Below are 23,813 nucleotides of genomic sequence, written 5' to 3' on the forward strand. Positions count from 1 at the left end.
AATTTATAATAAAACATTTTTTCCCGTATAATATTATAGTACATTATTTATGAGTTTTGAATTAAAAATCGATTTCGTTCTGTGCGACAGTGTTTTTTTTTATTCGAAATTCGAATAGTCGTTAATAAACATTGTTATTATAAATGTATGTTGATTTATGTGTTACGGTAATTGGTTTTTGATTTTATGATATTAAATGATCGATTAGTGTCTAGTTTTTCACGCGAGTCGTCGTGGAAATATATTTAAACGGGTCTCGTTTCGAAAGTGACATTTAAATACACAAAGATTTGAAAAATGTGTCGCTTTATAAATTAAATTATACTAAGAATAACTCTCAACCGTGCGAACTATGATTGTAGGTGAGCGTATCCTATCTAGTAAATAAACAACCTTTAAATCTCTATCGACTGGGCTAGGGTCTTCCCTTTTGAAGGTAGTATAAGGATTGGAGCTTATGTCATCACGGTGCTCCGGTTGGTGGTTAAAAATGTGGTGGAGAATTTAATTCGACACATTAATTTGTATTTCCATATAGTACCTTCGACGCATGTACGTACCTTGACGTACTTTGACGACCTCCGTGGTCGAGTAGTGTGTACACCGGTTTTCATGGGTACGCCAATCCCGAGGTCCCGGTTTCGATTCGAGTCGATGTAGAAAAAGTTCGTTAGTTTTCCACGTTCTCTTGGGTCTGGGTGTTTGTGGTACCATCGTTAGTTATGATTTTCCATAACACAAGTGCTTTAGCTACTTACATTGGGCTCAGAGTAATGTATGTGATGTTGTCCAATATTTATTGCAATATCAGTCATCTTTATAGTACCGAAACGATTTCTTCACCTCGGCTGCGAGCGAACTGGGCTCACATGGTTTTATTACCAGCCCTTACCGTCACTTGGCTCATACGACCTTCCTGTTATAAATTTATCATAAACAGCGGCTTTTTAACGACCTGTTACGTGTTATATAGAATTTCATGTTCCTGTGTAAAAATAGTTTCACTCGAACACATGGCCCACCGGATCCATTCAAAATCCACCACCTCAATTAACTAGGAATCATTTAAACCGCACACACAGTTATATCTTCCTCAGATCATCTTCTCAGAAGCGACAGTTAATCTTAATAAACTATAGCCGTGGGCACTTCAAAGACGGGTGGAATAAACATTATGTAATGTTAACGACACAAGTGTTTGATTTTTTTTTTGTCGTGGCAGTATTATTTCCGTTATGACAATGATTTGATTTATACAGTTGTTTCTTTTAGTTCGTGTTTTGGTTCGTGTATTTGCTCCGGATATATATTTATATAGACTATATGAATGTTTGGATTTGTGTCGAGCTAAAATCTTGGGTCGTAAGGTTTTAGGTGAGGTAGTTAAGTATTAATATATATATATCAGTGTTAATCAATTCAAACTCATTTATTCTATATAGAAGGATAGCAATTACTTATTGATTTCCAAGTAATAACAAGTTTATCAAGTTAATATAGATTAAAAAACTATATTTTACATAATACATTCTAAATTTTTATGAAACTGTATTATCGAATGGTTGTAACATATATTTTTTTACTTTCAATTTATAAATATGATTTATTTGTTATTTAAACTAGAATCAATAGCATTAAACAAGATATGAGCCAGATGTTAGCAACTGGCCCTTTTTTTTAATTGATTCTCACTTGTGTCGCTAATTGTACAAATAAATTTAGCTTACTTCGACGAATTATAACCGCGGGGACGTGTGTATTATTTAACACCAGTATCGCTGACAGGTTAAGCGACCGTTTTCTGTTCTTTGGTGGGGGGTTCGACAAATGATTTTATTTTCGTAGAATTGAGACGTTCATTCAAACGTAAGAGGTTACCCGTTTTTACAGGCTCTTATTTAACTTGTTAGTTTGTTTAGGTAATATTTTACAAGTTGGTTTTGTTAAGATGACAAATTTTTTTCTTTGCTAATTCTTAAACTGAAATTGTTTGTTAAAAAAGATTAATAAATAAGACATATCATTCAAGACAAGATTATATAGATAATGAAAAAGCGTGGAGGTAAAACTTGTTGTATTTCAGGCGGGAGATTTATAATTGTATATGAACTGACATCAATTTGTATTTTAGATGTTGGAATAGAGTAACTACTGACTTTCTTGTCGGCTCTTCTCTGCAGAATCTACATATATTCCGTACCGATTGTAGCTGTACGTTTAATAAATGTCTGTAAAATGATGATTGCTTGTAAAATGCCACTTGAATAAAGGATATTTTTATTTTGAATGCACATTTACCTTATTTGACTAGAGACGAAAACTCCTCAACGCTCAACAGCATGTACACGAATTTTGTTTATTAAAGAAAATTTTAAATGTTTTTTGACTATTCATATATTTGATTTTGTATCTATTGAGTGATTACTTTGACGATAGCTGATAAGCCAGTTACTGCGTGTTTGATTAGATACCACCCACTCATCGCTCATTCAACCACAAATCAGTATTGTTATTGTTTCGCTTTGATAGGTGAGTCAGTGTAGCTACACACATAAATTCTAAGTTCCTAAGGTTGGCAGTGGATTTACATTTCCATACATCGTTATTTTTCATACAGTTCCAATTTTTCGGGCTGCGACTACATACCTTCTGAATTTTTTTACGATAATATCTTGTAAATTTTTTGAGATTCGGTCTAATTAGCGGCCGAAGCCTGTAGCGAATATTAGTTAATTATAAATATAACTTATATTTTAATACGTTTTAAGTTAAAGTATATAACACATAATTTAGCGAATATAATGTATTCGGATAGTACATGACATTATATTGTTGATGGTGGACCGGATATTGTTACCGTTGGTTATAATCCACGTGTATTGTCCACTGGGTTAAGTGGGCTATCTCGTCTCGTTCCGCGACAAACGTTTAATAGCAGTCTTTGAAACGCCAACGTTATTTTATTGCTATGGATAACGATATTCTTAGAACTTTTATTAACTTGGGGAGGGGGGGGGGCGGTCATGTCAAAATATGATGAATAAACGGCCGTCTTGTATTGTATGAGCCGAGATGGCCCAGTGGTTAGAACGCGTGCATCTTAACCGATGATTTCGGGTTCAAACCCAGGCAGGCACCACTGAATTTTCATGTGCTTAATTTGTGTTTATAATTCATCTCGTGCTCGGCGGTGAAGGAAAACATCGTGAGGAAACCTGCATGTGTCTAATTTCAACGAAATTCTGCCACATGTGTATTTCACCAACCCGCATTGGAGCAGCGTGGTGGAATATGCTCCATACCTTCTCCTCAACAGGAGAGGAGGCCTTAGCCCAGCAGTGGGAAATTTACAGGCTGATTATGTTTTTATTTTTATATGTATTTCTCACGCCTGCTGTTCTGTTTCTCCTTGGTCATTTTTAACCTTCGTGTTTAGTGTCAATGAAAATAATAGATACGATGCTTTTGATGTCATCTTAATGAAGAATATTTATTATGTCAACTAGTCGTCGCTCGCGGCTTCGATCGCGTTTTGAGTTTCGTCGTCAGGTGCGCATGTATTTGCCTTGGAGTTCAAAGTAAGAAGAAATCCGTGAAAGAGCAACAGACGGACAGCTAGTGTTACTTTTGCATTTATATTATTAGTATAGATGTTAAGTTTGTTTGTCTGAGGGTCCAGGGGTTGTAATCTGAATCGTCCAAATTAGGCAGGTTTTCTCATGAAGTCGAAGAATTATTAGATATAATCGATAACATAAACCTTTATTTATTGGCCACTTATAACTGTTAATAAAATTAATATATCATTAATTATACAAAAATAAAACATGACTATAGTATTACAATTTGCGTACACAGACAGCGTAAGTAGGTAGTACTAGCTAAGCTGAATTAAAAAGAGTTACTTTTTAAAAATAAGTGGAGATTAGTTTAGTAATTCAGAAAGCAAGATTTTTCTTAAGTATTGAGTAAAAAATTGTCTCAATGTTTTTTTCATTTAATGAAAACAAAATGCGATACTTGACGCCAGGGTTTTGTGCTGGCCAAGTACCACCCAATCATCATATATTCTAACGTCAAACAGCAGTTCTAAGTATTGTTGTGTTCCGGTTTGAAGGATGAGTAAGTAAGTACAGGCACTTGGGACGTAACAAACTTAGTTCTCAATGTTGATGCCGCATTGGTTATGTAAAGTTTCATACGGTGTTAATGTCTATGGGCAGTGATGACCATCAGGCGTCCTATTGAACCGTCCTCCCAACGAAACCGTAAAAAAAATCTTACAATATTATTATACCCGAGTAAATCTAATCAAAATGAATACAGTCCCTATCTAAATGAAAGTAGGCGAAAGCAGAAACGTTAAAAAAGCTGCAATATGTGCACAGATAATGTAAAAATTTGTATCATTTTTTTAACCGAGCGACAGTTAGCTTAACCTAAATACGTCGGGTCACTGGTTCCGTACAAGGGATCTTTTGTCTCCAATTACTATACGGACGTCTGTACGTACATCGCTTTTGTAATTAATATTAATAATTACGTTGTGTGCAATGGTGGAGCTTGAATAGAGAATTTAGATGTACTAAATCGATTTTACCTACGAGTAAGTTGTCCCTTTGCGTTTTTTTTTAATGTAGGTATATGTCACCGTGAAAATGTAAATACCGTTAGAATAAAATCTATCGCTTTTTTATCATATATATAATCTTGTATTGAATAATATGCCTTCTTTACCAAATGTTTTGAATTTTAATATGCCTTCTTTACCAATGTTTTTTTTTTACAAATGATTCGAATTTATGAATTTGAATAAATTCCAACTCTGCCGTTTGAGGAGAAGGTTTGGAGCTTATTCCACCGCGCTGGTCCAATACGGTTCAGTGGATACACAAGTGGCAGAATTTCGTTGAAATAAGACGCATGCATTTTCCTCACGGTGTTTTCCTTCACCGCCGAGTACGAGATGTATTAATAGGCAATGCTAATTTTTTATATATATAAATATAATTAATTGAATCATTCATTAAAAATAAGAAGAAAATCTGTTCATATCATGTCCGTCTGTTTGGTAAAAGATTTCTTATAGAGATTCTACATACGAGATCTTTTACCCTTTTATAACACGCTGCTCAATTTCCTGTTGTTGGATACATAATATACAAATGTTACATAATATATATGTGTTAAAATTTCATCCGAAATATCGCAAAGTTTCATCACCAAATTTTTCTTAATGTTCATCTGAGATGAATTCATATAAACAGAAATTTAAGACATTTGATACTTGGTTTTGTGCTAGGATACATGATCTCTGTTTTCAGGGTTCCGTACCCAAAGAGTAAAACGGGAACCTATTACTAAGATTCCGCTCCGCTGTCCGTCCGTCTGTCACCGGGCTGCATGTAATGAACCGTGATAGTTTGACAGTTGAAATATTCAGAGATACAAAAACAGTATAAAATTAATATTTTAGGGGGTTCCCATACAACAGACATGTTTTGTTTTCCGTTTTTATAGGCAATGGCTCGGAACCTCTCCTGCGTGAGCCCGACTCGCACTTGGCCGGTTTTCATAGTTTTGAAAAGGTTATTATAATAAAACAGTTAGTTATGTATACATATTATATTCCATTTGAAGTTTTCAATGCTTTATTTTATTATACTTCTCTCAGTAACGAGATGTAACTATTTGAACATACTTTTTAATTTTATTCTATCCAGATTTGAATATTTTGTTTACGTTTGAAATGTATAACGTATAATAATAATTTGTCCGTTTGTTACGTGTTTTCATTAGTTTAGAATCGGATATTTTAGTTGTCGTCATCTATATAAAACTGAAGACTGTTTGTTTGTTTGTTTGAACACGTTAATCTCAGGAACTACTAGTCCAACCATTTATCGACGAAGGCTATATACGCTACGACCAATAGGAGCAAAATCGTGTACGACATAATCCGTAAAATAGCGTAGCGGAGTCGGTACGAGCAGCTAAACGAGATATACATATTTCTGCAAAACAAAAAGTAGACTAGATATAGGTATGTAACAATACGCGCAGTTCTTTTTAGCTTTCATGTATGTTTGCTTTACAGTGATAATGGGCATTGTTACTGGTGATTTTCTATGTTTATCTTATTTGTCTATTCTGGGTGGAATCTACATTCGGTACCGGTTCGGTTTGCGTTTATTAAGATTCTGTTATATGATACGATTCAAAAGTGCTTGTAAAAGTCTACTCGAATAAAATATTTTTTTATTTAAGTGCGTCAATTTTTTACGACGTATAGTATAGACTGTTTGTTGTCGGTCGGTCTAAATTTTTTTTGTATATATACCTACATGAACTTTATCGATATATCTTAGCTTCGATTACAACGTCAATAGTTAATACATTAGCAAGCTGTGAACACTTTATTAGCTAAGTTTGCTTTAAGAATACTTAGTTAATAGATACTTTTTTTTTCCGTTTGTATTTACAATCAGCCCTAAAGCTATGAGTAAATCTGTTCCATGATGCTGTCATGCGGAGCGGTTTCCCATTGGAGGGATCACTCATCTGTTCCACCTACCACTATGGTCAATATTGTATGCGCAGTGCACATATGAGGCAGTAGAGCAACGGCGGGGAGGGTGTATGCCGTTATCAAATGCCGCCAAATCAAATCAAATCAAAATATACTTTATTCACATAGGCTTTTACAAGCACTTTTGAATCGTCATTTAACAAACTATATTGAGTGAAGCTACCACCGGTTCGGAATGTTGATTCTACCGAGAAGAACCGGCAAGTAGTTACTCTTTTTCAACATCTAAAAATACAGTCATGTTAGTTAAATACAATCACATATGTGTGTAATATGTCCTGCCTGGAAGTAAATTTTCAAGATTTCAAGTAAAAATATATAAAACCGTAACGGAACGCAGGTGAGACCGCGCGTCTCAGCCTGTCGTACAAATGAAATCATATCTTCCATTAAAACTTACATTTCGTAAACGTTATTTCTAAGAAAAGAATGAGATGATAACATTTCTTCTTAATGGACATCTACAGTTTGCGATATTATATTTTTTTTCATCTGAACATGATTTTTAAAAGACCTACGTCAACCCCGAGGCTGTTTTCAGACTAAGAACAAAAGATATATACTATATATATATTTTTTTTTTAAAGACATGAATTGCCTTTTTCTTAATTATCTTTACAAACGTAAGACTGAATAATTTAACTACCTACATATAATTTTTCAAAGAATTTCTTATAATAATTTTACTTGTTTAATGTTCTTTTTAGTTTTTACTTGTTTAGGTTGGTAGTCTGGAATTGTATTTTAAACCGAAAAAGTAAAGTGAGAGTTCTTTGTTTTCGTTTATTATGACGATGATGTCATGGTCGATTTCATACATAACATAAACAGCCTGTAAATTTCTTACTGCTCGGCTAAGGCCTCCTCTCCCTTTGAGGAGAAGGTATGGAGCATATTCCACCACGCTTCTCCAATGCGGGTTGGTGGAATACACGTGTGGCAGAATCTCGTTGAAATTAGACACATGCAGGCTTCCTCACGATGTTTTTCGTTCACCGCCGAGCACGAGATGAATTATAAGCACAAATTTAGCACATGAAAATTCAGTGGTGCCTTCGGTCACGGCTAATCTCAAGAGAGATCAGCTCGGGATATTTTATAGAGCACAAGTGTGTCCGCAATCACAGCTGCACTCCCTATTCTCTCGACAATGAGGTTTCGACTCGATCGGAAAGAGTTCAGGCGAAAGGCATGAGTGCATTTCGAGGCCTGGGAAGTGTACACACTTCAAACTTCCAGACTTAATTTTTTTTTTATGGCATTGGTTGGCGGACGAGCATATGGGCCACCTGATGGTAAGCATTATTAACCATTCCTTACATCAACTATGCGCCACCAACCTTGGGAACTAACATGTTATGTCCCTTGTGCCTGTGATTAAACTGGCTCACTCACCCTTCTAACCGGTGCACAACAATACAGAGTACTGTTATTTGGCGGTAGAATATCTAATGAGTGGGTGGTACCTACCCAAGTCAAACTCTCCCCATTTATCGGGCTGACCTGGGGTATCGCGACCGTATATCTGGCTAGACCAACTATTGTAATTCTTGTACTTTAATTATACTAGAACACTCATCGTGTAACTGGAATATAATGATACCACCTAGTGTTATCATTAGTTCAGGCTCAAAAAGTAATCAGCAGGTGGTACCTCCATAGGCGGACTTGCACAAAACCCTGTCAACTAGTAGCTATTTTAAAAAACGAATCGTTTGTGTTAAGACTAAAATATCCTACGTAACCTACGTTACGTAAAAAACTCAATTTCAATATGATTCGTATTTACTCAGTGAAATTGTTAATAATTAATTTTCATTCTTCCTTCGCCTCGGGGTGAGGGCGAAACGTTAATGTAGAATGGGCTGCAATTATTACTGCATTATACCGGACGTAGTCCAGGAGACGGTTCGGAAATGTGGATGTTTTTTTTAGAAATTTTACTAAAAATTTTACAATGTATTTCAAGTTATGCTTTTTTTTCCAACGGTCATACTAAATTAATTTAATATTGTAATTGACGATTCAAAGGGCTTTTAAGGACTTTATACTGTCGTTGCGCCTGCAAAAGTCTCTGTGTTTTTTTCTTATTTTTAGATTGTTATGCCGTTTTAATCGTTGTTTGTATTTAAAAAATAAACACATAGCAACTTTTGCAGGCTGTAACTAATTTAACAGTGTCCCGCTTTTCCAAAACCATATAAATATGTTAGTCCTGTGTCTGATATATCCTCAATCGCCTCTTAATACCGTCCTATCGAACTGGTAGTCTGTTTATTACATGTCCTACACAGTCTGCTCATCATGCACACACATTCGCATGCGCTAATGGAGGGGGTAATTTATTATAATCAAAATTGTGCATAATTATGTTTAAAGACCGTCTACGTTTTAATCTCTTATGTAACATTGTAACTATATACTTAGCGCGTACAAGTCAATTATTAGCGGGGAGTAAGGGTGGTAACAGAAGTACGGTAAATGGATTGCTCTCATTACCTCGATTATAGTACAAGAGGTGGTTTAGAAATACAAAAGTCTTTGTTTTATTTTTAGAAGAGAAAAATAGAGAGTCATGAGTACGATTCTAACGTATGGTATTCAATGTGAAGCGTTTTCATAATTGTTCAAAGTAATTATTGTATAAAATTGAAATTAAATAAAGAAAAAGACAGGTTCATTCATATTTGCAAATAAATAAAACTCCCAAATAATAAACAATACCTATTTAAAATTTCATGCATTTTAAATTCATAAAATCCGACGTTTGTAATAAGAAACTCCACCTGCCAATACAAAAGACAGATCCGTTCAGATGTAATTTATAAATATCTCGAATGAATGGATCATCGCCTCCTGAACTATAAGCTTTGTGCTTTTGTGGGATAAAGTAATTTGATATTATAAAATAGAGTATCCTTAACGTAGCATCATCAATGCTTATCGTTCACTGGATTTGCAGCGCTATATAGTACAGCGTGTAGATTATATCGTTTATTATTAATTAGTGAGGAAATTTATCGACATGAAAATAATTAATTGTTTAAAAAACAAAAGAATATATATGTACACAAAATTATAACCTAACCTAATGAAAATGATTGTTTACCTGTTTTTATTTTTTATTAGCATTTAGTGATAATGATAAACGCACTGCATGAACGTAATTTAAATATTCAAAATACTTAACTGAAAAAGCTACTAAGTCAAAATGCATGGAACTTATAGCAATAGGTGCTTGGCGTTTCGGAGAAGGTTCTAGTTTATAATACTATTATATGATTTGGCGTGACAAGCGCGAATTTCACGTCTCGTAATGAATTTGTAATTAGAACAGATATTATATTTCATTGAAAACATAAATGCGCCGAGCGGAGATGACTTTGTGTATAAAACACGTGTGCCATTATTGAAGATCACAGGTTTGGTTTTCGCGTGCTTAATTTGTGTTTATCCATTCATCTAGTGCTCACCGGTGATAGAAAACGTGAGGTAACCTGTATGCAACCAGCTATTATTAGATCGTTGTGAAATAAACTACAAATCTTCTTAAAAGAATACAGTGTTTATAGTCGTACTTTACGTGATATTATGAAATCAAATTTAGTAATCTAGACTTCTAGATAAATTGTTAAAATCAAAATAAAAATATACTTTATTCAAGTAGGCTATTACAAGCACTTTTGAATCGTCATTTAACAAACTATTTAAAGTAAAGCTACCACTGGTTCGGAATATAGATTCAACCGACAAGAATCGGCAAGAAACTCAGTAGTTACCCTTTTTCCACATCTAAAAATACAGTCATGTTAGTTAAATACAATTATATATGTATGTATGTTATGTCTCCTGCCTGGAAGACAACAAGCATTAACTCCACGCTTTTTTATCATCAATATACCCTTGTATCGACTAATATGCCTTCTTTATCAATGTATTTTTTATAATTGACTTGAATCTATGAAACGGCAAAGTTAAAAATGTCTGCGGAATTTTATTATAGAAGTGGATACCTTGCCCCAAGAATGATTTATTGACTTTGCGGAGTCGGAAACTTGGCGTTCTAAACTTATCCTTACTTCTTGTGCACATACAATGATTATCACTGATTTTATCAAAGTGACCAATGCTACTGTGAATATACATAATATTGTTGTAAATATACTGTGACGCAACAGTCAGTATTCCTTCTTTATTAAAAACATCCCGAAGAGAGTCTCTAGCCTCAAGATAATAAATAGACTGGATTGCTCTCTTTTGTAAAATAAAAACAGATTCAATATCTGCAGCATTACCCCAAAGTAATATGCCATATGACATAATACTATGAAAATAACCAAAATATACTAGACGAGCGGTATAAATATCAGTTAGTTAAAGCTGAGAACGCGTCGAAAATAGTAACCAACAGTTGGCCACTATTTTCAATACAATAAAGTACACGCACACTAGCTAAGTATGACATTCGGCGAGTGTTGAGCGTAGCCGTCTCACACACCAAGATAATAAAGTTGGTTCGTTTGTTTTAGTTCTTTTAAAGTGCGTCACTCTTATATAAATAATCTAAGATTATTATGAATAACGAAGTGATTCTTTTAAGTGACTGAAGTTGCGATTTTTATACCAAAGTTTTAAAGTCTGATCTGTACGATTTCTAATGTGATCTCATTTAATTTAATCTATACTAATATTATAAATGCGAAGTAACTCCGTCTGTTATCTCACGCTTAAATTGCTGAACTGATTTTAATGAAATTTGGTATGGAGATAGTTTGAGTCCTGGTGATTCACAGCTCGAGGGGGAAAATGGGGGGGTGATGGTTTGTGTGTTATAGATATTTTTTTATGAAATAAGCGCGGGTAAAATCCACAGATTCAACTAGTATAAATATAAATACTGATAGTACCTTATGCAAGCTCGTCTAGATAAGTAACGCCTACGTATTACTTATTCTTGATCGTAAACCAAATAAATATACCTGGGACAGGATCTTATGTAAGTTTCTTTAGTGTCTATTTGAATCGATGGAGAAGCTACGAACAAACTTTAGATTTACGTATTACAAGCGATTTGCTAATAACTCTTCTATTTTATGCACTATCGACATAAATTAATATATCTTTATTTATAATACGCCATTCAAATCAAATCAATTCAAAACATACTTTATTCAAGTAGGCTTTTACAATCACTTTTGAATCGTCATTTAACAAACTATTTAAAGTAAAGCTACCACCGGTTCGGAATGTAGATTCAACCGACAAGAATCGGCAAGAAACTCAGTAGTTACTCTTTTTCAACATCTAAAAATACAGTCATGTTAGTTAAATACAATTATATATATATGTATGTTATGTCTCCTGCCCGGAAGTCAACGAGCAACATTGTAACTACTCATATCGACTCGAATCGAATTTTACTTCCAAAGTTTCGATAACGACTTCGCTGATATTCAAATTTTTTTTTTCTTTCATTAATAGATGTACAATACTGGCGGTATTGTCTTCTGTGATTTGAATAGGCTATAAGCAGGTATGCATTAGTTATTTCTAATAATAATACTTGCAATGCATTATGGTGGATTGTTTCTGGTCTGAAAATTCAGTACCATAAGGCATAAACGAAAGAGATATAGACCACATCGTAATTGCAGTGTTTAAATAGATACCTACTTAATATTTTTTACCGTTAATTGTCAATTTGAAATAGTGATCGATTGTATTATAAGTAGACTTTGATTAGATTTACATTTTTTGACGCATAGCCCAATAGACTGGTTAATTTAAAATTAGCTTCGTATAGCGCTATACTAAGCTATGTTCCGTTGTACAACCGGCTTTATACTAATGCGTCTTTTGATGTACTAATAACCTGTATGAGTGTAGTGCATTCTGTTGAGACAAGTCCGTTTAATGCTCTTTTGTAGAAGCACAAGTAATATGATATTAAGATAACATCTCGTCTGCTTATGAAGTGAAATTGTTGGGAATATCGTGAGTTTTCGGCTCATTTGTTTATTACGCGCTCAGATTATAATATTAAAACAAAAGGTAGATGGCGCGCACGAAACATTAAAGTGAAGCAACAGAAGCGAATACAAAAGTAAATTATAATTTCCGGACGTTTGGGTAGTTAACGATTTGTTAATACGTCAATTTGTCTATCTGTACTAATGTATGTACATGCGAAAGTAACTCTGCCTGTTACCTCTTCACGCTCGAACCGCAGACTGATTTAGACGAAATTAGGTATTTAGATAGTTTTACTCCCGTGGAAGGATATAGGCTATTATTTCTAATTCAACCCTCGGGAGCGTAAAATGGGGGGTGATTTGAACGGGGTGGTAGGTTTGTATGATATGGGTAAAGTTTTACAAAATTCGTGTAATTAATATATTAAAGTGACATAACTGTTAACGTATTCACAGAAGTACTTTTATGTATATAGCTAATTTACTTCGTAAGTCAAACTCAAACTCAAACTCAAATTCCCTTATTCAATATAGAAGCATTAGTCTTACTTATTGATAGTCAAATTAAACACTTACATAAGTCAAATAACTATAAACAATTTTTAGACGACCTCCGTGGTCGAGTAGTGTGTACACCGGTTTTCATGGGTACACCACTCCGAGGTCTCGGGTTCGATTCCCGGCCGAGTCGACATAGAAAAAGTTCATTAGTTTTCTATGTTGTCTTGGGTCTGGGTGTTTGTGGTACCGTCGTTACGTCTGATTTTCCATAACACAAGTGCTACTTACATTGGGATCAGAGTAATGTATGTGATGTTGTCCAATTTGTATAAAAAAAAGACTGATCTATAAAAAGTATAAATTTATTTTAAAAAAATAAAATGATTTCGTAATACCTCTATCTCGTGTAAGACCGATTCGTGTGCCGTGACGGTGGACGATCTGAGGCTGTTGCCGTTCTGCTCTAACTCCTTGTGTTTCGTAGCGCGTATACCATATACTTATTTTTTATATGTATATATATATACTGCTCATAGACATTGACGCCGTATACAATTTTAACTGTTAAAATCAACAAGTTCATTAAAAAAAATGAACCACCAACCTTGGGAACCGAGACGCTATGTCTCCTGTGCCTACGGGCTCACTCACCTTTCAATCCGGAACATACTAAGTATTGTTCCTTGGTTGGAGAATATATGATTAGTGAACAGTACCTACCGAGAGAGCCTTGCACAAAGCCCATAGTAAAATTCTAAATTATTTCAATAACCATCAATTAGTTTTAAGGTGTATTAGTTTACCGTGAGTTGTTATTAATATATATTTTTTCTATCTTTACAGATACAAGATCGGAACGCGAATGAATTCACGAAAAATAAATTCAAGAACTTCAAGAAAACTATATGATTTAATGTCAATATTATGTGATAAAGAGTGTCGACGTGTGTAGTGTCGACCATTTTGTGTTATGGCGGCCATTTTGAATATGTTTCGGGTTAGAGTCGGCGGTATGGTGTTACGTGTGGTGCTTCTGTTGTCGATAGCCGTGTACTCCTCTTACGGTAAGTGATTTTATAAATACGTCTATTTATTTATTAGTATTGAATTCTTATTCACAATCGGACGATGAAAGCTCTTATGACGTCAACGCAATTAATTAAAAATTAAGTACTACTCTTTTCTTTTTTTTTTTTTGTCTTGAATTTTCTGTTAATTTTTATCTGTAATTCGATATGTCACTTCACTTGGTAGATAGGGCTACCACCCAGATACTCTACCGCCAAACCGGCGATACTTAGTATTCCAGTTTTTCGGTTTGAAGGTCGAGTGAGCCAGTGTTGTAACTGGAACAAGAGACATTACATAATTTCTTCCCATTGTTGGTGGCGCATTGTTGTTATGTAAGGAATGATTTATATTTCTTACGATGTTTATTGTGGTATGGTGCTGACCACTTACCAACCAGTGGGCCATTTGTCCGAAGTTAACTTTTTTCCTACCCAATCTAAATTTAATCAGCGAAGTAGCCTCTACCACATCTCAAGTGTATATCCGTCTTATTAATTAGATACGTTTTTGGAAATATTACAAATAAAATGTCGGCAATCCAAATTTTAACCCTTCCTTACCCTTTTCTTTTATTCTACTACCAAAATCAATGGGCAACTAATATTAAGTGCTGTATTTGAAGGATAATTTTGAAATTAAACTAGAATATATTTATAAACATACAACATATAGCTAGATGCCAAGAGAGTCTACGTCACCGTAATTCCTTCGAAAAGCACTGTTATCACTCGCGCACGGCCAAGTTTTGGGATCGCCTTCCAGTGTCTGTGTTTCCAAGGAATTACAATTCGGGTATCTTCTAGCCATGATTGACGAGGCATCTTCTAGGCGAGCACTTTCCAACTTAAACAACAAAAGTACTTACCAGGTTTGATTGTTTTAAAGTGTAAGCTGAAGACTTTAAAAAATCCATTTGTATTTTTTTTATGAAATAGTATTTTTGTGTTACGATTTAAAGGGAAAGTTAGCCAGTGTAACTACTGGCACAAGGGATGTAACTAGTTCCCACCCGCTAGGCTGGTAGTGCACTGACCATGTAGGGCTACCATTTTAAATTCAAATATATATATTTTCGAACAGACGAATGGGTAAGCTACCTTCGAAGATGCTCGTTAATGCGATGTAGGCAATAAAATAAATTGGACGTCATAGGATTACGGATTCGAACCGGCACTACAATTTGTGGACAATTACATATTATTATTATTATGAATAATTTTTGTGCTGAGTCGTTGTGGTTTTGAAGAGTTGAAACTCTATCAGACAGTATTGTTTATTATATTTCTTAGAAAATTATTCATGTCAGTGTAGTTTTTTCATACTTATCTTTCTATAATATAATTTTTCGTGCGTTTGGTAATGTTCGTGATATTCCAAGGCCAAGGTGGTGCTAAAGTAAGACAAGGTAGTTTATATACTAACAACCAAGTATTTGACGCAATGTACACAAAGATATCACTTGAAAAAAACCTGTTCACTTTTTCCGAATTTGATTTTGTAGTTATATATTCAAAATATTCGGTTTAATATAAAAAGAATTATATTTAAGATTTAAATTGTTAACTGGTGTATGTTAACTATTTTATAATTAATCTCGTACTCGGTGGAGAAGAAAAACATCGCTAGGAAACATTCATGTGTCTAATTTCAACGAAATTCTGCCACATGTGTATTCTACCAACCCGTATTGGAGCAGCGTAGTGGAATATACTCCAAACCTCCTCCTCAAAGGGAGAGGAGGCCTTAGCCCAGCAGTGGGAAATTTACAGGCTGTTTATGTAATGTAAAAATAATGTATGTTAATTTTAATATTTTTAAGGTGACACTTCTCTCATTGCCTAAGTCTATGGTGAATATAATGCCTTTTAGATGAATGCGTGGAAAAAGTGTAATAAATTGGTATTGTTGTTATGAAACTACTGGCAGACGTGAGGCCGTAATGACTCACTGGATAGAATATGTGATTCATTACCGAAGATTACGGGCTCAAATTCGAATGATCACGAATAAGTTTTTCATTTTACTTCGTGGTTTTTTGCAAGCCTGTCTAGATAGGTAACACCGACTCATCAGATATTATTGTTGTATTCCGGTTTGAAGCGTGAGTGAGCCAGTGTATCTCCAGGCACAATGGACATAACGTCTTAATTCCCAAGGTTGGTGGCGCATTGGCGATGTAAAGAATGGTTAATATTTGTTACAGCGTTTTGTTCTATGAGCGGTGGTGACCACTTACAAAAGTGGCCCTTTTGCTCGTCCGCTTACCTATATCATTAAAACAACATGTGATTCAATTGTATTTATAGTTTATCAATTGTTTCAAACCTACAAGTGTTCACTCATAGACTCTGGGAATCTAAGGAGTATAAACCAATTTTTACAAGTCAACGAGCGCCGACCCCGGGATTTAATACGCCTTGATGTGATGTCCCTCGTGCCTGTAATCGCACTGGCTAATTCACCACAAAGTCCGTAATATAACTGTACTAACAGCTTTAGGACATTAACGTTGTTTAATTTAAAATAACAACGAAACGTAACCCTGCCATTAAGAGAACTATTGGCGTCGCCCCCATATGAGGGTAGTTGTTAGGTTAGATATAATAGTGTCTTTAAGACGTGAGATGTAACAAACAAATTGACTTACGCGTACTTCGTACTAGGTACTCTATCCTAAGAGTGCGTGAAAAGGGAAACAAGACGTTAATTGCGAACGTTCAGATGACGAATGATAGTGAGGAACGGAAGGATAAGACATGCCGCAACCCCAAGTAGATTGAGACACGGGCAGGGAAGATAAAGCAGTAGGTACTCTGTCCGGTTATGTTTATGTATAATCCGACCGAAATTCTACTTAGTGCTTTCATAACCATTAGTATCCAGATTTCGTCTAACCGCATCGGTAACTGAGGTCTTCACCGGCTCGGTACGGGTTAATTAGTTGGATAATTGTGGTGTACAATTGTTTAGCGTTGCAAAACTATTGTTGCTCGATATTACATGTTGGCCCAGTGGTTAGAACGCGTGCATCTTAACCGATGATTTTGGGTTAAAACCCAGGCAGGCACCACTGAATTTCATGTGCTTAATTTGTGTTTATAATTCATCTCGTGCTCAGCGGTAAAGGAAAACATCGTGAGGAAACCTGCATGTTTCTAATTTCAATGAAATTGTGCCACATGTGTATTCCACTAACCCGCATTGGAGCAGCGTGGAGGAATATGCTCCAAACCTTCTTCTCAAAGGGAGAGGAGGCCTTAGCCCAGCAGTGGGAAATTTACAGGCTACTAATGTGAAAAAAAAAATTACATGTTTGATCGTGCCGGCTCAGTGGTTGTACAATTTTAATCGAATGTTTGTTTTGATTCGCCCAAGCTATTCTGAATTTTTGTGTGTCTATCTTGTGTTTAGGATTCATCTCGTGCTCGGTGACGAAGGAAGAGTAATTAGTTGGTAGACACATGTGTATCTTTTTATACATTTACAGGTAGTGGTGTTTTTTTTTTATTAACTTTTTTTAATTTAAAATCTTAAGATTAATTTCAAAGCTTTTTAAACTGTTTATCATGACGAGATGTTTTTTCTCATTACCGTCTGTACCGTAATAATAAGATGTCCAAATATGAGTTCATATTAAGAATAATATCTTTAATATCCCGTTCACATACAAATTAACATTCGTAAAATAATTCAACAAATTCTCCTTCCGTAATGTGAACGGTCTACGGCACTTTCGAAATCGTTCTATTTTTAATTCACTGTCAAGTGTCAAACACGATGACAGATGGCGCTAACTGGCTAAGGCGGGGATTTGTGAAAAATCTGATGTGTTAAAGTTTTGTCAGATTGATATTAAACGATGCGTATTTTTAGTGGTATGTGTAGTGATATACTATTAATTCAGAATGTAGATTTTAGTAAGATATGTTACTTTATTTGAAAAATTTGATTCACTTTGACCTAAAAGGGGAACATATCGCCGAGTTTCTTTCGCCAGTACTTCTCAGGTCTAAGATATTTCACTCCGAAGCGATGGTAGGTTTTCACCAATCAATATGTGTGTCTGGTGTTTTTATGATAAATGAATATTTCAATGATGAAACTAAAATTTAATATATCGACTATAATTATTGTTACTAATAGTCCAAACGGGGAAGGAATGAAGATATACAAACCCTAGATTTACCTATTCCATGAGGTTTACTAATTATAGCTGAGAAGCTATACTGATAGTTCTTGATTATTCTATTGTACTATTCCGCTTAACTACTTATACCCACTTTAATTTCACTCCCAAACTTACGTTGACAGCTTCTTTGTCATTAAAAACGTAATTTTTCGCAAATCCATACTGAACACCATATAAATATAAGCTGTCTTTCGTCTTCTTGTGGTTGTTTTCGTTACTATATTATTTTCTTATTGTTACGTACTGTTACCATATAACGGTAACATATTATAACATTTATTTAAATAAGGTAACAATTTCTTTAAATAAATTTTAAGACCACGTCGTCAAAACCGCTTTCTGTGTGAAGAGCGTTTTATTTCTATATTCGGTATTTAAGAATAAGTCACGTTTCGACTATTAGGAGACGGGGAAGTGTTACGATTTTAAATACGGAACACGATACCTTGTTTGACATTTGCTTTTTTAAATTGTCACTTTAAGAGGCAAAGGATTATGCTCAGAAGTATAAATAGAGAACTTATTTCTGTGTTTTTTTTTGCATCGATTTATTTAAAAAGGTGCACGTAATTACTACCTATTTTGGTATATGTAAGTTATGCATTGATTTTTGTTATATAAATCTAGGTAGGCAGACTTCAAATGGTAAGTGGTCAGACGGGGGGAGGGGGTGTCTGTAAGAAATATTAACGTTTTTACAAAAGCGTATTTAAATATGGTGTAGTTGCCTATAGTTAAATATTAACTTAAACTTAGGCAAATCTTATGTAGAAAGATTTCGCATACCTAAAAGTATTGTCAGCGTTTGCTTAGAAAGCGCCCGAAGCGACAATTTTCTCTTCGCCCACACTATCTGAATGATCTACATATATGAGATGTATCATAAAGAATATACAACATATAAACATTTTATAGCCTTTTTCCATCCTGAAACTTATCTACCAATCGAAAAGGTTTAATATTAATCGGATCAGTAAAGAAATACTAACTTTAAGTTAGAATGTGTAAAAAATGTATCAGCCTGTTAATGTCCCACAGTTGGGCATCTACTTCTCCCTTTAAGGAGAAGCTTTGATGTTTATTCCATCACGCTGCTCCAATGAGCATTGGTGGATACACATGTGGCAGAATTTAATTGAAATTAGACTAAAGCAGATTTCCTTACGATGTTTTACTTCATCGCAGTAATCGAATTAAGCCTATAAAAATTCAGCGGTGATTGTCTGGGTTTGAACCGCAATCGTCAGTTCAGATGCAAGCTTTCTAACCACTGGGCCATTCGGCTTCTAAAAGTGTGTAAAGTTATAACAAAATAAGTAATCGTTCGAGTTACCGATTTTACTCCCCCCTTTAAGTTTAAGTCCACCTTGTATCTTATTACCGCGGCTCAAGTCACGGAATCCTTTGAAGTTATTACGAGACACGGCTCTATCGTTTATGGAAATAACTTTTAAATAAATCTGTAGAGTTTGAAATGCATTTTGAAAGGAACAACGGTGTCCGTGGAGTAGCATTGTTAAATTATTCTGTGGAGGTGTTTTATTTTTACTAGTATTTAATATAGTCGATATAATTTTATTTTGTAATCGTACGTTAATAATATAAGGGTAGTTTTGTATTTATTTGATTATTAATTGGTGTATGGTATACGGTGAAATAATATTGGGGCTTTGGTCTTTATCGAAGAAAAAAACAAATAAAATGATTAACACGAAGAATCTGCACACATTGCACGCAAAATTAATCCTTTATTTTTAATCTCAGTTCGTTTTAAAAAACTTTCAACATGAATATATCACATCTATTCATCATCAGTCAATGTTCATCTGTGATTTATTTTATACTGGTTTTCGTCCGTGTTATAGGTTTAGGTATAAAAAATTAGCCTATGTCCCTGTGTGGGGCAGAACTGGGTATGAAGCGAGTTCATCATCAAATCACCAAGTTCAGGTTATATTGTGGTATTGAAAGTGTAAGGGAGACAGAAAGAGTTACATTCGTATTGATGAAGTTAATTAGCTCCGATGATCGTTAAATTGAAAATCCGGATTAACCCTCAAGTTCAAATTTGAAATAAGAAAAGAGCTTCACTTTTGTTAAACTAAACGCTACGACCAACTCGTATATATTTTTAGAATAACCTAATATTTATTTAAGTTGATTATAATTTTTTTGGTGTAAATAGGCGATGTATTTACAATAAACGATCATAATTATTGTTGATCTTGCTTGGAGGTTAATCTATCTGTATAATAAATTTTGTTATAACACAACAATTCTTTCGCTATCCTGTGGCGCACCTTCTGTTTCACTTTGCAATTTGCATCTCACTAACAACAAGATTGTTACTATTAGTTTTTTTAACTCTCAAATTGAAAAATATAGTTTGATATTTTTGTAAGCATGTTACATGTGACAATTATTTTAAAATCTTTAGTGCTAACAATCTGTCTCGTCTCCACGGTTTCTCGTCTCATTGATTCATTGCTCAAGGCGGGGGTTTTTGAATTTATGACGATTGGTGAGGCTCGCTTCCGTTAAGCTCACAGTTTAAACGTAAATAATTGTTGCTACTAAGTGAGATTTTATTAGACATTATTTATGTATTGCTATTTGATAATAATCCCGGTCATATTTTCCTTAATAATCTCACCAAAAAAACATTTAAAATTAGATCCATATCCATGTAGGAACTTGCTTTTTTGTTTGTATGTTTTATTTACTTCCTTAGTTTCAATTTTTTTTTTTATAATTGAACAAAAGTATTTTTGTTTTTATTCTATACTGTTAAAATATTATATTATAATTAAAAATGTCTCCTTTAAAACGTATGTTTGTATTTCATTATTCTTTTCCATCGGAAATAACCGTATCGATAAATAGTTCTAATTTCGTTTTCGTTTGAATTTTAAAAAGGGAAGCTCTCGACATCCAACATGGCTGACGTTATTTCAGTGTTGCCATCAATTCCCTAACCCGCCCGTTCAGGGTAATTTGCCGAGACGTATACCTCCTTATTATTTATGCTACGTTCATTGGCACAGACGTTTTAAGTTGAATTTTATATTTCTTGTTCATTTTTCCAAACGTTCGGACGCCATTAATGTGGCGTGGCGCGAAATGTTGACAGATGACGGACGGTTCCCGCCTAAATTGTTTAACGACAAACGTTTTGAAGTCGTTCATCTTGTTTAAGAATAATGCATAAATGTTTAATTGTTTTGTTGAAATTAATTATTGAAAGGGTTGTTTATTTGTATGTATATTGTTTGGTATGGTTTTGCCTGTCTGTTTGTGAAATGTATTCAGTATGAAACGGGACTGTGAATTTATTCACCTCGACTTTTGTAACTCCGTAATGGAATTATAGTTTATTTTATTGTTTTCTGTGAAATATTTTATATTCCGACGTTAGTATTTTATACAGTTTTAATAAAAGTTTTTAGTGAAATGGATTTTGCTGTTTTTTTTTATGAATACCAACACCTTAATAACATCTCGTAAGATTATCACAATAAATCACTAAATTAATCCAGGTAAAAATACGTTTAAACTACATCGTAATCAAATTAGTCATGTCCTGAATTCGGTCGTCGAGACTTCTCCGAAAAAAATTCAGCGTGACTAACACGAGATAAGCGTCAGACTGATCGTGTTTGTATTTCGACAAAACGATGTATCATATTTAAAACTAAGTAATCCATTTCTATGTATTTAAATTCTGGAGAGCTATTTTGTATAAACGCGATGGAAAAGTTTATTTGGAACGAAGTTCTTTTAAGCGGCTTACAGTAAAGGAAACAGGCAGAAATCGTCACGTAAGGAGAACACGTTATGCCCCCAGACGACCTTTCCCTCCCTTTCTCTTTATCATTATTTAAACTTATTTTTCGTTATTGTTTTAATTCGTGCCGGATTTTTGGTAAAATTTTAATTTTATTTCGTTTAATTATTCTCAAACTTAATTAATTTAATTTAAGAAGCAACTTCGTTTCAACCAGGTACCCCCACGATAAATCTCTGTTTTATTTTAATATTGGTTGACGAATTGACCGCCTGTTAAGTGACCACATCCCATTGACATAGCTCTGAAGGAATATTAACTATACCACCAACCTTGGGAACTAAGATGAGATTGAGACTGTGGTTGCACTGGCTCAATCGCCCTCCAAATGTTTGGTAGAATAAGCAGTGAGTAAAGAGTATCTTATCTACCCAAAGAGTATTGCATAAAAATAAAGCCCCACCTGTGTATTGTATAGTTATTAAACTATATAACATCATGCTATGACGTAACGTTATGTGTAGTCGGGTGATAACGCCCAGAGCTTGTATATTTATGGGCTGTTACATCAGGAATAATTTTTTCGATTCTAATAGTTATTTTTGCGTTATCCGCTTTATAGATGTAGAGTCAGGGTATATAATTCCACGCTTCGAGCCTAAGCAGCGGAGCTGTAACCATAGTCATTGACCAATATGTTTAATGGTAAATAATAATCTAAATTGAACGCAGCCGTGACCGCAGGGCAAAGCTAGTCTATAATAAAGGTGTAATTAGGTCGCGTCCGTACACATTACCGATGCAAAGCTCGGAGCCGTTATTTTTTTTTTTAAATGTTTTTTCCTGTTTAATAATTTTTTTGTTTGAATGTGGGTATTTTATAGACCTGTTTAATGGAAACTCATAAACTTCCAATGATTCTATCTCTCTTTATGGATTTTTAGCGGATATTTCCGCTATAAAATGAACGTCATTAGTTTAGCTGTCATGTATAAATACAGGTAATGAAATAGACGCGTATCGGACGGTATCAAATTTTGGACGTATGTTACTCAATCAATCCAAAATGACCGAATGGATTTGAATGAAATTTTCGCAGATAATATAAACTGGAATAGCACATGCAACACAAACGGTGTTAGTATTTAAATATGGACGATTCAGAAACGCTTCATTGTGAAGTTTACTTGAATAAAATTGATTTGATTTGATTCTTTAAGTGCTTGAATAACTGGAAAAGATTTATACTCTGTAGTATTGATAAGTATCTAAGACTTCTGAGTGAGTCATCATCTGTATGATCTCTGTGGTTATAGAACATGTAATATATAGAGCTAAAAGAGGATTGGACCATGCGAACGCTGTATGTTTGACGCAAAACGTTGGCGTTTTTTGGCCAGGTATGGCGTTGTTGGTGGATTGGTACAGGAAGAGGATTTGATAGCTAAACTGTAAATCTGACCCGAAATATTGGCTTTTGTTGGCGAAGTTTGACCAGCAAACGCTGGTGAGTTGGTCTTGTTCGGCTTATATCTCATTCTACTCTTATATTGTCGACTGCTGGAAAAGATTTTTTGTTTAAGGATATTTAGAGCGAGGGGTTTACAAGCTTTTAGTGTCATATTTGTTTTTTTTTTCAGTTTTCGTATTCAATAAACTTTTTAGTGATATTATATAGGGTATCTATTAATATTTCAATGGCGTTTC

At 34.4% G+C, this 23,813-nt stretch overlaps 1 protein-coding gene across 2 annotated transcripts in view; it reads left to right on the top strand.

The window, feature by feature from the left end:
- Positions 1 to 23,813, top strand: part of LOC113391690 (uncharacterized) — a 239,907-nt gene that overhangs the window by 30,486 nt on the left and 185,608 nt on the right. For both annotated transcript variants that reach the window (XM_064220031.1, XM_026627744.2), the window contains exon 2: positions 13,906 to 14,126. In XM_064220031.1, coding sequence (XP_064076101.1) covers positions 14,033 to 14,126 — 94 coding nt within the window. In that variant the 5' untranslated portion in view covers positions 13,906 to 14,032. The remainder of the gene's footprint in view (positions 1 to 13,905; positions 14,127 to 23,813) is intronic.

The sequence above is a fragment of the Vanessa tameamea genome, chromosome 30 (genome assembly GCF_037043105.1).
Source record: "Vanessa tameamea isolate UH-Manoa-2023 chromosome 30, ilVanTame1 primary haplotype, whole genome shotgun sequence".
NCBI lineage: Eukaryota > Metazoa > Arthropoda > Insecta > Lepidoptera > Nymphalidae > Vanessa > Vanessa tameamea.